General features: G+C 38.5%; 1 protein-coding gene across 1 annotated transcript in view; it reads right to left on the minus strand.

Annotated features, from left to right (window-relative positions):
- Nucleotides 1-4,761: 4,761 nt before the first annotated feature.
- Nucleotides 4,762-15,697, minus strand: part of MAML2 (mastermind like transcriptional coactivator 2) — a 352,070-nt gene continuing 341,134 nt past the window's right edge. Inside the window, exons 4-5 of the mRNA XM_066371136.1 lie at nucleotides 11,179-11,290; nucleotides 4,762-6,532 (exon numbers count right to left, since the gene is read on the minus strand). Coding sequence (XP_066227233.1) covers nucleotides 5,517-6,532; nucleotides 11,179-11,290 — 1,128 coding nt within the window. The 3' untranslated portion in view covers nucleotides 4,762-5,516. The remainder of the gene's footprint in view (nucleotides 6,533-11,178; nucleotides 11,291-15,697) is intronic.

A 15,697-nucleotide genomic window follows, 5' to 3' on the forward strand; every position in this document is an offset into this window, starting at 1 on the left:
AAAATCTGATTCCCTGGGCTTTTCCCCAACACCCAATGTAACATACAACCTGGCAAAGGGACGATTATTGCCGTTGTAAAATGCAGCTGGTGTGCCTCCTGAGAAAGAGGGGAGTTTGTAATGCTCCTCCCCAGGCCATCGGTTTGAATGTTCAGAGGCACAATAGTCTTTATTCTAAGGACGTGATCTACATACACGTTAGTTTCCTTCTAACTACAACTCTATTACTATTATCCTGTTCTGTCTCCACTTGGGTACAGAAGGAGTGGAGAAATAACTTCTGGGCTTAGATTACTGGTCCATCTTGACCTGGCAGAAAAGAGTTTACCTCACCTAGATGCACCAGACTAAGAGGATGATGAAGTAATTAAGTGAAATTTGGATTGCCTCCTTATGGGGAGGAGACGAATATGACTGGGTTATAGTGAGGTTCTGAGACTGAAAATATGGAAAAACAGTATGTGTGGAAATAGAGCAGCCAGAAAAGGACAGTAGACATTTACTATTGTTTGTGCTGCACTTGGAGTTGTGAGGATTAAGTCCGGTTCTTCTAGCAACCATCTTGCCACCATGAGAGAAAGGCATCCAAGATGCACGGAAACAAAGGGAAGAGACAGAAAAGAACCAATCCTTGATGACATTGTTGACCTACTATATTCTGCTCTGTCAAACCCAGAACTAGCTCCCAAATTTTCAAGCGATGCTAACAGACACATTCCTTTCTCTAAGCCTATTTGAGACACGTTTTCTTTCCTTCCTTTCTGGAACCCTATCAAAAGTTTCTATGTATTTTATCACTTTTATATATTATCCTTTCTCCCTCCAATTTGTCGAAAGACCTGTAAGTATTGTCAAGATCATCTGTATATTCATGTATATCCTGGAGCTAAAGACTTAAATTACTAAAAATACTATTTATATAAACAAATGAAAGCTTCCATTTAAACTACTGCATGCAGGTCAGGGACAATAGCATTTGGTTTTAAAAAAAATCTGTGATCAGTATGTTTTCTCTATTCTTCTGATGTAATATTTTAGTAATGTTATTATTGCCAGTGAAATTGACATTAGGGGACTACATGGACTCTATTATAGGAATTTAGGAAACATATTTAAAAGATACTACATTATCACTTACAACTCACAGAAGTTCATTAATGGAATACACTATTGGAAATATTAATTTTCTCCTCCTACTAGGCAATTATTTTCTCTATGAAATTCTCTGATCTCACCGAGAAATAACCATTTAATATCATATCCAAGCTTTTGCTCACCAGGACTTGATTTGTATTAAGTCAGAGGGCATGAAAGTCAGCATTGCCTGTTTGTCTAAGTCTAGTTCTGGCCTACTGATGATGAAATCTCATTTTCATATGATTTAATTTTTACAGAGATGACTGCTTTGTGAAAGAAAGCTGACTGCCAATATGAAAACTTTCAAAGGGTTAAGTGAACAGTGATTTCTTTATTTTAAAAATGATGCTATTGAGTTTTTTTTTGTGTTAATTTTACACTTAGTTTTGGGGGAAAAATCAATTGCAGAGTTTTAGAGTTGGAGAGAAATGTAGAGTATTTCAGCCCCAAACTCTCATTTTTGGGTGAGGAAACAGTTATAGAGATATAAAATGGAAATAATGAAGAAACCATTTAAGAATTTGAATCACCTCTGGCAACCACAAAGTAGAAAAGAAATGATCTATTCTCTCTTTTTCTGCACTTACTCTTACTTTCTCATTCCCTTCCTTGGGCCTACTTCCATTGGTACAAAATGAGATACATAGATGATTTTAGAATTATGTATTTCCTTATGAATTTACCTTTTCTTTTTTTTAGGTGAGAGAGGGGAGATAGTGAGGCAGACTACCACATGCGCCCCAACCAAGATCCACCTGGCAACCCCATCCGGGGCCAATGCTAGAATACCGAACTATTTTTAGCACTGGAGGATGATGTGCTCCAACACTTGGAGCTATCCTTAGTGCCCAGGGCCACTCTCAAATTAGTCGAGCCACTGGCTGCAGGAGAGGAAGGAGAGAAGAAGCAGATGGTCATTTCTCTTGTGTGCCCTGACTGGGAGTTAAACCTGGGATGTCCATACACTGGGCCGACGCTCTGAACCACCAGTCAAGGCCAAGTTTATATTTCTTGATGTTGATTTTATTTGTTTACCATCCAAATGTCCAGAATCATTGGACAGGCACTATATAAAATGTCAATTTTTTATTATCAGTCCATTAATAATACTAATAAAAAAGGATAATGTCACACATCTTTTTGGCAGAGGGGAAAGGGACAATGAAATCCTGGCGATAGATTTCAACAGTAGAGCAGGAAAATTTGGTTATAATGGTTCCCCTTGCCTCCTACAAATTCCCAACTTTCTCTCAACCTCTTTAACTCTCAAGAAGAACTGTGTGACTACGCTCAGGGAGGCTGTGTTACCTGGCCCTGTGTTTGTAGCAGGCCATACAGAGGCCCACCCTGCCTGAGAATTAAGCAGTTTTTCTCCAGTATTTAGTAGGTGCTGTGTATATAAGATCTTAACAGAAACATTCTAATGAACTAAAGAACATTAAAATGAGACAAGTCAGCATTTCACTAGTGTACTTCCCAGAGAATAAATCTGCCCATCACTATGAACAGTTCTCAGAACTTTCTGTGATATAGCAACAAAATTGTTGGTGATTTAAAAAGTATGATTTCATACAAGAGAACCACTTCTTCTGAATTTTTAAAAATGATTTTTAACACATAAAATTACACACCATACAAAATACTTGTTTTACAAGTTAAAATCTTTACAGTAATGGGGACTGTTACAGTATGCAAGTAATATTAGTGCATTCACTTAGAGCAGAGTTATTTATCTTCATTGGGCTTAAGACCAAGCCAAGAATTAATTACTGGTATTTGCTTAAATTGCTTTCTAGTCTTTGAATTAAAAAAGAAAGATTACTTCTACCTCTTTTATAATACTGTCAGAATGAGAAACAATGCCAACAATTAAATAGTCTGGTATTTCTATAAATAAGAGATCATATTCCAATAGCTTTTAAGTTATAAATTGTTAAAGTTTGGCTACATATGTCTATCAAATTGTCATTATCTCAGCTTTCAGGAAAATCACGTCATCTTTGGTAACAGGCGGCCAATAAACAGAAACTATAGACTACACCATTTTTTTCCAAAGAATCCTGTATTTTAATGAATAGCTGAATAAATAGACATTAATTATAAAATTCACATTAAGATAGAAGAAAATCCAAACATTCTGATTGCTTTATCTCTTAAATTTGATAGCTACTACAAAACATACTATTCATGTTAGGGTAAAAATAAGCCGCATCACGGGAGTGTAATTGGGAAGTGCTGGCAGATATATACAGGAACATGGAGGAGCCGTAAAATAGGAGTGTTTATATGTACACAATTTTTCCTTATAATTTTGTATGGAGAAACGCTGTTCTATAAAATGGGAAAACACACAGTAGACCACATGCAACGAGGACCAATACAATGTGCATAGCAGAATAACCAAACAAGACACAAACACTATGGGTGGCAGAAAGAATTTCGGAGCAAAAAAAAAAAAGGAAGAATTAAAACCTGGAATGCTTTCTTATTGACGTTTCAGAATATAAATTTGTCTAACAAGCCTCTTGATAGTTTCTCAAAGTTCCCACTTGATGACCTATGGATTAAGTGTAGAGCTAAAAATAAACCATCATATTATACAAAACTTTGTATATTAGCATACAAAAGGTAACAATTTACTTTTTGTATAAAATATAACCTTTTGATAGTATATTTATTTCACATAAGTATAAATATAACCCAAAGAATATGTTTTAAGTATTTCTACCAAAATATTCTTTACAAAAGTTTACAAAACAAGTAATTCATTTATATTTACAACCTAGCACAGAAAAGATTCTGGGCCAGTGATGTTGGTGTCCTGTAAAAGAGAGTGCTTCTTGACGTTTTAAAGATTGGGAGAGGGTTTTGCCGAACTTTCAAAAGGTGTTTTTTTAAGAACCGGTATTTAAAGATTTAGCTATTAAATGACTTCAGTTATATTACATTTGATCATTGAGTATGTGAGTATACAACAGAAAACGCTGAAGCTAACCTGTGTTCCTCTATGATGAGGAAAATGATAGTGATATGTTGCACCCAGCTGAAATCAGCGCACCTCTTCCCCATTTCTCAGCTGATCTGTATGTGGGCACTGAGGTTACATGACTCAACAAAAACTCTTTGATACAGTGCTCCGGGGGAGAAAACTTGGATATGAAGGGTCCATCTAACATGTGGCAATGATTCATCACTTCAGGGGCAAAAGAATAAATAGACTGCTACTAACTCTGTTTAGCTGTTACCCACATAACATGTCTAAATAAGGGCAGAAGATTTTCTCTCTCAATTACGCTTTCCTTCAAACCCTATGAAATAGACTTGTACCCACCCATATCCATTATCCCTGGTCTGATCTGTGGCTTCTTATCTTCACCAAAACACGATACCTTCTAATCTCAGGGTTGACCTCCAAATTTCCTCTTCTTACAAATTAGTCTCTGGCCACCAAAATAATCAGGGAGGACCAGACTCAATTTCACTCAGCCTGAAAACTAGCCAGCAGGGATCATTATAATAAGCAACAACCCAGGTTATTTGTGGCCAAATAAATCTCCTTTATAGCAATGCCCAGTGGGGTGCTTTCTTTTTTAAATAGTGAAATCTGATGTAGACATTTGTGCACTAATATTTCAGTATGATTTGGACAGGTTGTGATTGTATCTAAGACTTGGAAATGGATTCAGAAATTGGCTGTAGAAGCCCAGATAGAGTTGGACTCCTCTGCATTCATGTTTCATCACTAGCCACAGCATCTTACTGAAGTATAGGGTACATGGGAAAACTCACAAAGTGAGGGAGAGCCTGGGGAAGATACCCTACAAGTCACTGGATGTTCTCTAGGTTCTCTAGTTTTTCTTAGGACAGTGTTTGGTTACTTCAAACCTATAACTTTCAATCTAGGACATTTTAGGAAAACTAAATGAAAAGATAAAGTGGAAAGATTAAACCACACATATCTATAAAAGCAAATTAAGGGATTTGTTGCTTGTTGCTCGGAACTAATACCTCCACAATGACATGGGGTTTAAACAAGCTACAAGTTGGATTACTTTTCTTTCAGGGGGGAAAGGAACTTGGGAAGCCTATTTTACACAGCTAATTACACATCAACATCACAGTTCTGTTTGGATAAACTGGATACTGTGTCCTGGAGTTTAGACAGGGAAACGTGATCCCAATGTTTTGCTTTCAGGTTTGAGATTTAAAACACACATTTGGACCAAAAGTTCACCACCACAGTTACTTTCTGCTTTCCATTTTTAAGCCATGGTATCTTCATGTACTCCAACTAAAAGTCAACCATTGGCCTTTCCGAAGTCCTTGTAAAATACTGCCTTTTAGTGCTTGGAGTTGGTGAATGGTCTCTCTTTTATCCTTTAGGAGTTGTTCCCCAAGATTTCATCAAGATTGATGTCTTTCATCCAGTCATCATTACCAGGCTCTGTCTTCAATAAAGAATCAATGAAATCAGCATCACTGTTGAGAGCAGGGCCCATGTTATCAGTCTGTTGGTTGAGAAAGTCAAAAGCTAAGTCACTGCCATGGTCAGTTCCTTGAAAAGCCCTGGAGCTTTGGTTGGGTGAAGGGAAATTGCCAGGTGTCAGAGATGGTGGCTGGCTTATGCCTGTCCTTGACTGGCTCAAACCTGTTCCTGACTGGTTCATATTAGGCAAAATCTGTGTGTTTAGCTGATTGGGTCTAAGATTCAGACTTCTGAGTGGACCCATGGTTTGTCCATTCAATGACTGGCCCATTTGGTTCAGAGGTCTCATTTGCACTGCTGGTGTTATCTGATTGGGAGGAGCCACTGCCCTCTGGGAAAATTGTTGGCCGCCTACCGCCTGCTGCAATGACTGGTTTGGAGTATAGGCTGCAGGTGTACCTGTGGGAAAGAGGACTCCTACAGATTTCAGTGCTTCCTGCTGTTTGGCTGTTGCTTCTTGGGAGGCCCAGTTTGGTGCCGTTGTGTTAGATGTGATCATTACGTTTGATGTTCTCTGTGCTGGCATGCTTGCCATAGTATGGGTTAAATTTGGTCTCAGTTGTTGCGAATTGCCAACAGGTCCAGCTCCAAAACTGGCCACATTATTATTATTATTGGGCCCTAAGGTAGGTGGCCGTGGCATTAGAGGGTTGTTTTGATTTGCTATCAATTGATTGGGGTTTCTCTGTTGGGTCAATTGATTCATTCCTGAAGTCACATTGTATGTGCCAGGTTGGTTGCAAGGAAGATTTCCATACATCCCTATGTTCTGAACTGCTGTGGATAATGATGGCATTCTTGTTCCATGGGAAGTAGACAGAAGGCTGGAATTTGGAGTTAAAATGGTATGTGTTGAAACTGGGTTTGCCAAAGTCTGGTTAGAGTTTAAACTCACTGTTGATGAGCCACCTAAGGAAAAAAGACAATTATATTAGTTCATACCAGTAGGTTATCTCTTTTTTTTTTCTTCCAGCACTTTGGAATAACTTAACAAGGCCAAACCTATGGCTTTGAAAACTATGTCTGATTCTTTATCTACATCATCCCTATTCAAGACACTGTCATAATTGGCTCCCGTGTCCAAAGGGTAAGTTCCTACCTGTTTAAACATTTGGAATTCACTGTAATCAGTGCTTCAGTGGTCATTGCTATATAGAAAGCCTTCTGCTCCAGGAGGCACCATTATTATTGCATTGTAATTCATACAGCATGAGCTACCTTTGCTCATGACATTTCTCTCTCATCTGATGGCCCTTCTGGCCTCACTGAGCCCTTTGTTTTCTTTAAGACTCAGGCCAAGTTCCTTCCTTAAACTTCCCCTGATAGTCCAGACTCCTCTCTTCAGTAGTATTTGCTCTTTAAGTTTTCATTTAGCACTTAGCCTTTATATAGAGTAATCCATGGAGCCTCCAAGGACCCACCTATCATTGGATGTGGGACCATCCAGTGATGGGCTGCTGAACAGAAAGACTCTACACAACAGGTAGCAATTAATCAACACATTGAAATTATCCTAGATTGGGGAGTTTGAAGTCATCATGAGAAGACATCTTGAGAAACAAAAGTATGATGTCAGAAAGATCTTTTTTAAGTGTGTGCTGGATGATAAGAGCCACGGGGAAAGAATTTTGCCTGTTTTGTTCACTGTCATATTCTCCCAGTGTAGTAGATAGTGCAAAGTATATATTCAATTGATATTTATTGAATGAATGAAAGAGTGAATGAGAAATGGAAGCAAAGTTATTGATCAATGTCATTCCATTAAATTTAATTTCTAAATAAAAAATTTTAAATTGTAAAAAAACCCACAATAAATAAAACAGTTCAAATCTTAAAAAAAAAAAAAGAAAAGAAAGATACTCTTTTAAAATACTCTCCCTCCAGAGAACCAGAGATACTGAAAACGGAGAACTAGACACACATGTCAACATCAGGATGGCAGTGTATGAGGAGAGCACAGCTGCCATTGTAGCCCCAGAAAGTCCCTCACTGCCTGATGACAGCTAGCGTGGTACACAATCCGGGAGACTGAAGGCCTTGCCATTTGTTTCAAATATGTTTCCAACTAGACGACATACCCCATGAAGGCAGGATCAGTATCCTGTATCTGCAGGCTTAGTGTTGGGCCCTGCACTACGGCAATAAGTGTTTGATGAAGAGGGTAAGAGTTAGGTAGGAGATACTTGAACAATAACTCAGAGTTTACACACTGCTAATGAGGTTAAGCAACATCATCTTGGTATCCAAAGGTTTCAAAAGACGGGACATTACACTATGAAAATGCTATGAAAAAATAATTCAGAGGTTTTAAAAATCATACCCTTACTTTAACATAAAGGTTTATGAGGAGAGCAGTATGTTTAAACAACCAGAGTAGAGAGAATTTTCATAAAGATCACAAAATATTATTCACAATTTATATTTAGAAGCTCCTAATACATGGTAGAAATTGTTCCAGGTGCTTTTCATCCATCATTTCTCATATTCATATGTTAACAAAGTGATTATTATTGTATTGAGATTAAGATATACATGATAAAAGAGTTGTGCTTGTTGCTTCATTCTCAGAAGACACGGAAGTACAACACTCTAGAACTCTAGGGCAGTGATTCTTACCCACTTGGGGATCAGTGGTTGGATGATGAGGACCCCTTCTTTAGGAAAGTGTCCACTGTGGAAGAGAATTCTAAGCGCCTACCAAAGATCCAACTTCCCTGTCTTCCTTAGGAACAGAGCCTTGATTTTGTAGTAATGTTCCCAGCTGAAAAACCACAGTTCTCAAATTTTCTTGTTGATTAGGGGATAGAAAGAGGGATTCATATGAATTAATTCTGAATAAAGGGAGAAGTTACTAGGTAAGAGTCCAGGAAATCTATGTTTTAAAAGGGATCTGAGTCATGGTCACTGCAGCATTATTTACAATAGCCAAGATGTGGAAGCAATCTAAGTGTCCATCAATGGACATGTGTAGAAAGAAAACGTGTATATACACTGGGTGGGGCAAAAGTAGGTTTACAGTTGTTCATAGGGAAAATATGTAATACAATAATTAAAAAATAACACAAAAATGAACTCTGTTTTGTGTAGTCGTAACTGTTAACCTACTTTTGGCCCACCCTGTCTATATACAGTGGAATACCACTTAGCCATAAATACAGATGCAATATTGCCATTTGTGACAACATGGATGGATCTCAGTAAAATAACTCAGATGGTGAAGGACAAAAACCATAATTTCACTAATATGTAGAGTATAAATCAAAAAGTACCATACATACGAACAATACAACACAAAACAAACTCATAGATAGAGGCAATGGAATGGTGATTACCAGATGGAAAGAGAGTTAGGGGTGGAATAACCTGGGTAAAAGGAGTCAAATACATGGTAATAGAAGGAAACCAGACTTTTGGTGGTGAGCATACAATAAAGTATACAAATATCAAATACTCTTGTACACCTAAAATTTATATAATGTTATTTATTAACCATTGTTACCGCAATAAAATTTTTCAAAAGCTTTTTTTCTTTTTTTAATGTGTTGGGCAGATAAAATGTATTATGCTCACTTTGTTAAAGTGGCGCTGCCCACGTGGAGGCCGTTGCCCAGGTGATATTAATGTGTGTTGGGGATCGTTGCAGCCTGGGGCTTGGTTTTGGGATTAAGCCTTTCCCACCCTTTTTTGATGTGGGGTGGTACAATCCAATCATGCCTCAGAGAAGTGACTTTGTATTAGAGACTTCCCTATTTTGTATATTGGATTAAGAGTTTGGATTTCTACACTATAAAATGGGGACAGAGTGGGAGCTTGTGCTCTTGGTTCCTGGGATGATTAGCATGAGAGAGCAGAGGGAGCAGAGCAGAGAGCAGAAAGAGGCCATGTGGCCAGGAGAAGCAGCCAAGATGGCGGAGTGCTGAGTGAGATGCCAGTTTGTGTAGAGTTTGTATCTGGGATAAGGAAGGAGATGGGGAACTGAGGAGAATAAGGCTGGTGAGCTAGAAACCTTTGATTCTAGGAAACTCGGATAAGTCAGTGGCTTTGTGAGCACTGAATGTGAGTGGGTTTTGGAGCCCAGTGTGTGTTTTTACTTGCCCGCCGGGTGCAAGCTAGGATTAAAGACGATGGCCCACCAGTTTTTGGCTCCGTTGTTTCTTTACCGACTGTCCGAATCCAATGCAAACCTGCATGGGCCGGGCTGCTGTGATGGTAGTAGTGGCCTTGGCAGTGGATACTGGCTTTACATAATGGAATCAAACTCTTTGGGAGGCCATGTTACTTTCCCCCTTCTGCCATCTTTCTATCTGGAATATGGACATGAATACTGGAGGTGTGATGGACACAAGCAATCCTTTGACTGGAAGCCACATGCTAAAGAAGGAGGAGCAGAAAGACAAAGAAGCCTAGATTCCTGCTAACATGGCAGAGCCAACAAGCTAGCCTTTGACCACTTTCCTCTGGGATTCTTTTATACGAGTAGGAAAATAAAAGCCCAAGCATCCACCTTGAATTTTGTATAATATTTCAAAGGGAGCTTCTTATAAATCCACTGACAGGTATTTGAAGTCGTGTTCCAAATAAAACCCATCTTGTCTTTCAATCTCCTGAGGACAGAATCAACTTGAGAATCCTGTTTTTGCCCCAAGGCAAACTAATCTTAGAGTTTAGCCCATTCCTAATTTTAGTGGAAAGAGGCAATTTGGTGCATTTGGAAATTTTGACATAAATTAGAACAACATATTTCTAACAGGACCAGAACATACTGACAAACAGGAGTATTCACAGCCCCTCTTTCTTTAAGCAATCTCCTTTTGTGGGTTCCCAAACAGATGAAGGTAACAGGTAAAGCAGAGAGAACTTGGGAAACTCAGGACAAGCTTAATTCACATGAGAAAGTGTAGTGAGTTCTGGGCAGAAGGAACTTGAATAGATGGTGAATAGAAGGCCGGACCAGCAAAGCTAGGTTTGGGAGAAGTCCTTTTGGAGTTCAGAGGTAAGAGGAGAAACGTTTTAGGGGTAGTGTCTATCACCTATTAAGAAGTTTGTTTTGTATTTGAAATGCAATCAGCTTTGGTAATTCTGAGAGATTTCATAAAGACTTAACTTGCTTATTAGTTCTTTCTTGGTAGCAGGACCATCTATGTTATGTATATGAGCCCAAAGATGGAGATCAAAATATTGGGCTTTAAGCACATTACAAATGTGACTCAGAAAGAAATCTCTACTTACTTTACACAATCTTGGTTAAGATATGTTGTTGGGAGGAGAATGGTTGAACCTAGCAGTTAGAAAATATTTAAGCTTTTTTGAACTCTCAGAAGTAGTTTGGAGATCAGTGAAATATGTAAATACATGACAAGATTAAGCAAGAAATTATGAGAAAACTAAAAATATTCAAATTTGTTCTTGATCTGAAAGTTATATGGGGGCTAGCGAAGGAGTCTAAGAAAGATGTTGCAATGAAACATGAGGTGGGGAAAGTAGGAAATATTAAAAAATAAACAGTTTTCTTCTTTCCACAGATATAATTCCTATTAATTTTTGAGAACACTTACCAGAATACTGAGCAGTTGGTTGCATGTTACCCACATTTCTTCTTTGGTCTTTGTAATCTGGGGGTGGCCTTGTCAAGTGTCTGTTTATCTGATCTTGTGGAGCAATTTTCTCCTTGACAACACAAATGAAAACATATTGAATTGCATTGTTATTTTCTCACTTGTTATTCAAAAAAGAATATAAGAACAGTCTTGCAGTCACAGTTGCAAATCATAGACCTTATTTAGTAGTCTCAATTCAGAGAAATATCCATTCCATTTTAATCAACTTCCTGCGTGGAAGTATAATTTCTACTTTCCTTAACATTTGACATGTGTTTTGGATCTGGTCGTTACTCTCATTTTCTTTATTTTGCAATTAGATTAGAGTGAGGACTAAATTTGAACGAGTTTTGAGATGATAGTTTTATTTTATAGCACACCTGGTATGCTTTGGCGCCTATAACTGTATATAGGTCTGATCCCACAGATTATAGAAGGCATAGGAATAAGTTTTACAGATAAAACACAGGACACTGGGGCATTCTGTATTTTTATTTGCTAAATCTGGCAACTCTAGAAAGAAGGAGATGTCAGGAGATAACGTATCAGGTATTGGTAAGGGCACTATATACATATTAATTTATTTTTTCCCCTCACAAACAACCCTTGAAGGTAGGTATGTTATTCCCACTTCATAGATGAGGAAATAGAAGCTTCCTTGGGCTAAGTAACTTGCCTAAAATGACAGCGTGGTAGAATAAAAACCAAATCCTGAGTCAAAAAACTTAGGCTCTTTCTGCCGTCCCATATAAGGACTCCTGTCTGCTCTGTTTCTCCATGCCCCATTCTCAAAGCACAGAAATTTCTCAAGGCTCTCTTCTTTACTTCCTTCTGGAGTCACCTTCCTTTCAATCTCTAGATCTTTAGGCACTCCTAAAGATCCTAAAGATTGAGAGGTAAGAGAGGACATAGGGGACATTCCTGGCTGCAGGAGGGGAAGAAAGAGAGAAGGGAGAGCAGGAGAGAAAGAGAAGCAGATGGTTGCTTCTCTTATGTGTGAGACCAACACTCTATCCACTGAGCCAACTGGCCAGGGTAGGGACATTCTTTTTATCTTGTCAATGCCAAAGGCTATCAGGAACACACACCTGCTGTGTTTATCACTGTTGTAGTGTGGAAGAATGCAAATGTGGGGACCCTGTGGTGTCTCAATAGGAGCCTGTTAGAAAGAACCTCTTGTAGGATCTGGGCTTTGATTGGGTGATTTAGGGAGGGTGTAAGAAAGTAAGGAGTGCCTGACCAGGTGGTGGCGCAGGGATAGAGCATTGGACTGGGATGCGGAGGACCCAGGTTCGAGACCCTGAGGTCGCCAGCTTGAGCGCGGGCTCATCTGGTTTGAGCAAAGCTCACCAGCTTGGACCAAGGTTGCTGGCTCCAGCAAGGGGTTACTCAGTCTGCTGAAGGCCTGCGGTCAAGGCACATATGAGAAAGCAATCAATGAACAACTAAGGTGTCAAAACAAAAAACTAATGATTGATGCTTCTCATCTCTCTCCCTTCCTGTCTGTCTGTCCCGGTCTATCTCTATCTGTCTCTGTAAAAAAAAAAAAAAAAAAGAAAAAAAAGAAAATGAGGAGTTGTTCTGGATTGTAAACTATCAGAAAGTGATTATATGATTGAGTAATGAAGTAGCTGTCATTCATTTAGCAAAAGAGGGTGATTTTGGTATTTTGTGGGTTGCAAAGTGACCTTGTTTATATCAGTTTTTAGACAAAATTATGAAGTGGCCATCTCTTGTCTCATGTATCATGGTCTCAGAGTAACCCTGTCTGAGGTTAACATTCTGTAACTTGTTTATGTCCAGCAGAGAACAAAATGGTCTGGCTATGAGTGTCATGTCAGTCCTGGACATCAGGGGCTGCCTTTTTTTTTTCTCAGTATGAATCGGGAAGTTTTAAAAATTGCTTCATTGCACTCCAAAGAAACCTCTACTTTCAAAGACAAAAATAATAGGCCTAGGTAGACAGAGAACAATATAATTCTAGAAAAGTCAATAAATAGAGCAGAAAACCTTATAAGATAGATGGGTAAATTCGATGGGAGCCAAATGTGGACTGCCTCACTTAGAACCCACTTAAACCATGTATTTCTGTTTCCCATCAAATTCCAAACTTTCTAAGTAGAATAAATCTATTATACAGAAAAAAAAACCCCAGCCTTAAAACAACAACAAACCAAATTCAAATTCTTGTTTCTAAGAAAAAAAAAAAACTTGAAAGACTCACAGGGTTTTTTGGGCATCAAGTAATTCATATAAAACACAATTTTGATGAGCTAAGTGTAAATGAATCAGAAACATATGGATTACATTTCTTTTAAATATGGGTTTACAAATTAAGGGAAAAAGTGGTTGGTGAAACTTTTTGGTTTTACCCAAACCCTAAATGTTTAAAAAACAGCTTGAGATGTCCTATGAACCCAAATGTGGCAATGTTCAACCATTCCTGTTGTAAACTATTGTGCAAGCTGACAGTTTTAATTTTTGTGCCAAGCATGGGACTTTCTGAAATCTTCTCTTTTTCAAAAGCATCTATTATTTTCCTTATGTAATTAGGTGTTTTTGCTGTTTATATTAAAGAAAATAGGATTCATGTGGCATGTGTGTGTGTGTGTGTGTGTGTGTGTGTGTGTGTGTGTGTGTGTGTAAGAGAGACAGAGAGAGAGAGAGAGAACAATCAGGCCTCTGGTTCCCTATTAAAGACTAGATTTCAAATCTGCAATTATTCTTTATATATTCACTTTAATTATTGACTTTTTATTTCCCTGAGGGCTAAATTAGGTTACTCAAAGGGTTAACATATACATCTCTGGACACTTGAGTTTGTTGAACTACTTTTTCATGAATGAGTTAGATTTAATGGCCTTGCATATGGACTAACACAGTACGAACAGTTTGCCACTTTGTGCTGAAGAGTTCCAAGGACCAGACTCCAACACTGGAGACTGCTTCATTTGCAAAAGAATAACATTCCTATTCTGTGAAAGTGAAAACTCACAAATGTCACTCAGATGACTTCTGTGAAATTTAACTTATCAACGAATGTTGGATAAGCCAATATCTTAGACCTGAAAACCCAATATAAAGAAAATCTTCTGTGGCACACATCTGTCCTGTTTCACTTTTGCCATCTCAAAATGTAAAATGTGGATAATTCTAGGACTTCCCTTATACTCCTATGGTAACTACTATTACTATTTTAATCCTAAAAAGCTCAGCAAGGAGCCTGGCATGTGGTAGGTGCACAAAACGTGTTGATAATTATTATGCCCATTGTAACAAGTACCACTCAACTCTCCTCCTTGTGCTTCATGGTGGGAGAGGAATAGAGAGTAAGGATAGCACACTTTCATGAGAAAATGTCTCAATTTAGATGCCTGTCTGGCCTTGCCAACTGACTACACATGACTACAAAGCATATGCTAATGTAAAGAGGTATCAAAGACTGTTTCTTCCTGGATATGCTAAAAAGTGCAGGCACCTCAATGGCATCCAAGCAAGAAAAATGTGAGTGGTTTCTAAAAATCACAAAGACAGCAGCCTCGTTCTCATTCACCTCTCACAGCTTATGCCACTGCCCTTTGCATGAGTCCCACTGGTGACTCAACTGGGGCTGACGGGAGCTCGGCCAGTGCCGGGACAGGACCCTCATGGAAGGTGTCGCTGCCTTTTAATGAGAGCTGAAAATCCAGAAATTCAACCTCTGCATATTGTAATTCAACAAATGTGTAGTATTGATGGAATAACAAGTTTAAACCAGGAAGTCAATCTTAGATTGTGCATTTTTCTCTTCTACTCCCCTGTGTCTAAGCTATTTAGTTTATAAGGTAAAAAAAAAAAAAATGGAAGTGAGTAAGTGAATGAGAGAACTGGAGTTTTCAAAATTGATTTACAGAAGAAATCAGATGTGTCCCTTGATGTTAGTGGTTCCCTTAAACCTTAAAGCTTAGGGCAATACTCAAGGTCAAATTCGAATAAATTTATTTCTATTTCTTCTCATATGCTTTGGATTCCAAACTTATTTCATTTGTCATTCCTTAAAAAGCACAAATAATTGTTACATTCTGTGTACTTTTCATTATGTATTAAATATTTGATGATACAATTTCAGACTGACCAGTGAATACACACATAGACTGTGTCTTTTGGTCTCCAGCCCACCCTCCACCTAGAACGATGAACTCCACATACTCTATCCATCAGAACCCTATAGTTCAGGGGTCCCCAAACTACGGCCCCGCTGGCTTCATGCAGCCCCCTGAGGCCATTTATCCGCCCCCCCCCCCGGCCGCACTTCCGGAAGGGGCACCTCTTTCATTGGTGGTCAGTGAGAGGAGCATAGTTCCCATTGAAATACTGGTCAGTTTGTTGATTTAAATTTACTTGTTCTTTATTTTAAATATTGTATTTGTTCCCGTTTTGTTTTTTTACTTTAAAATAAGATATGTGCAGCGTGCATAGGGATTTGTTCATAGGTTTT

The sequence above is a fragment of the Saccopteryx leptura genome, chromosome 1 (genome assembly GCF_036850995.1).
Source record: "Saccopteryx leptura isolate mSacLep1 chromosome 1, mSacLep1_pri_phased_curated, whole genome shotgun sequence".
Lineage (NCBI taxonomy): Eukaryota > Metazoa > Chordata > Mammalia > Chiroptera > Emballonuridae > Saccopteryx > Saccopteryx leptura.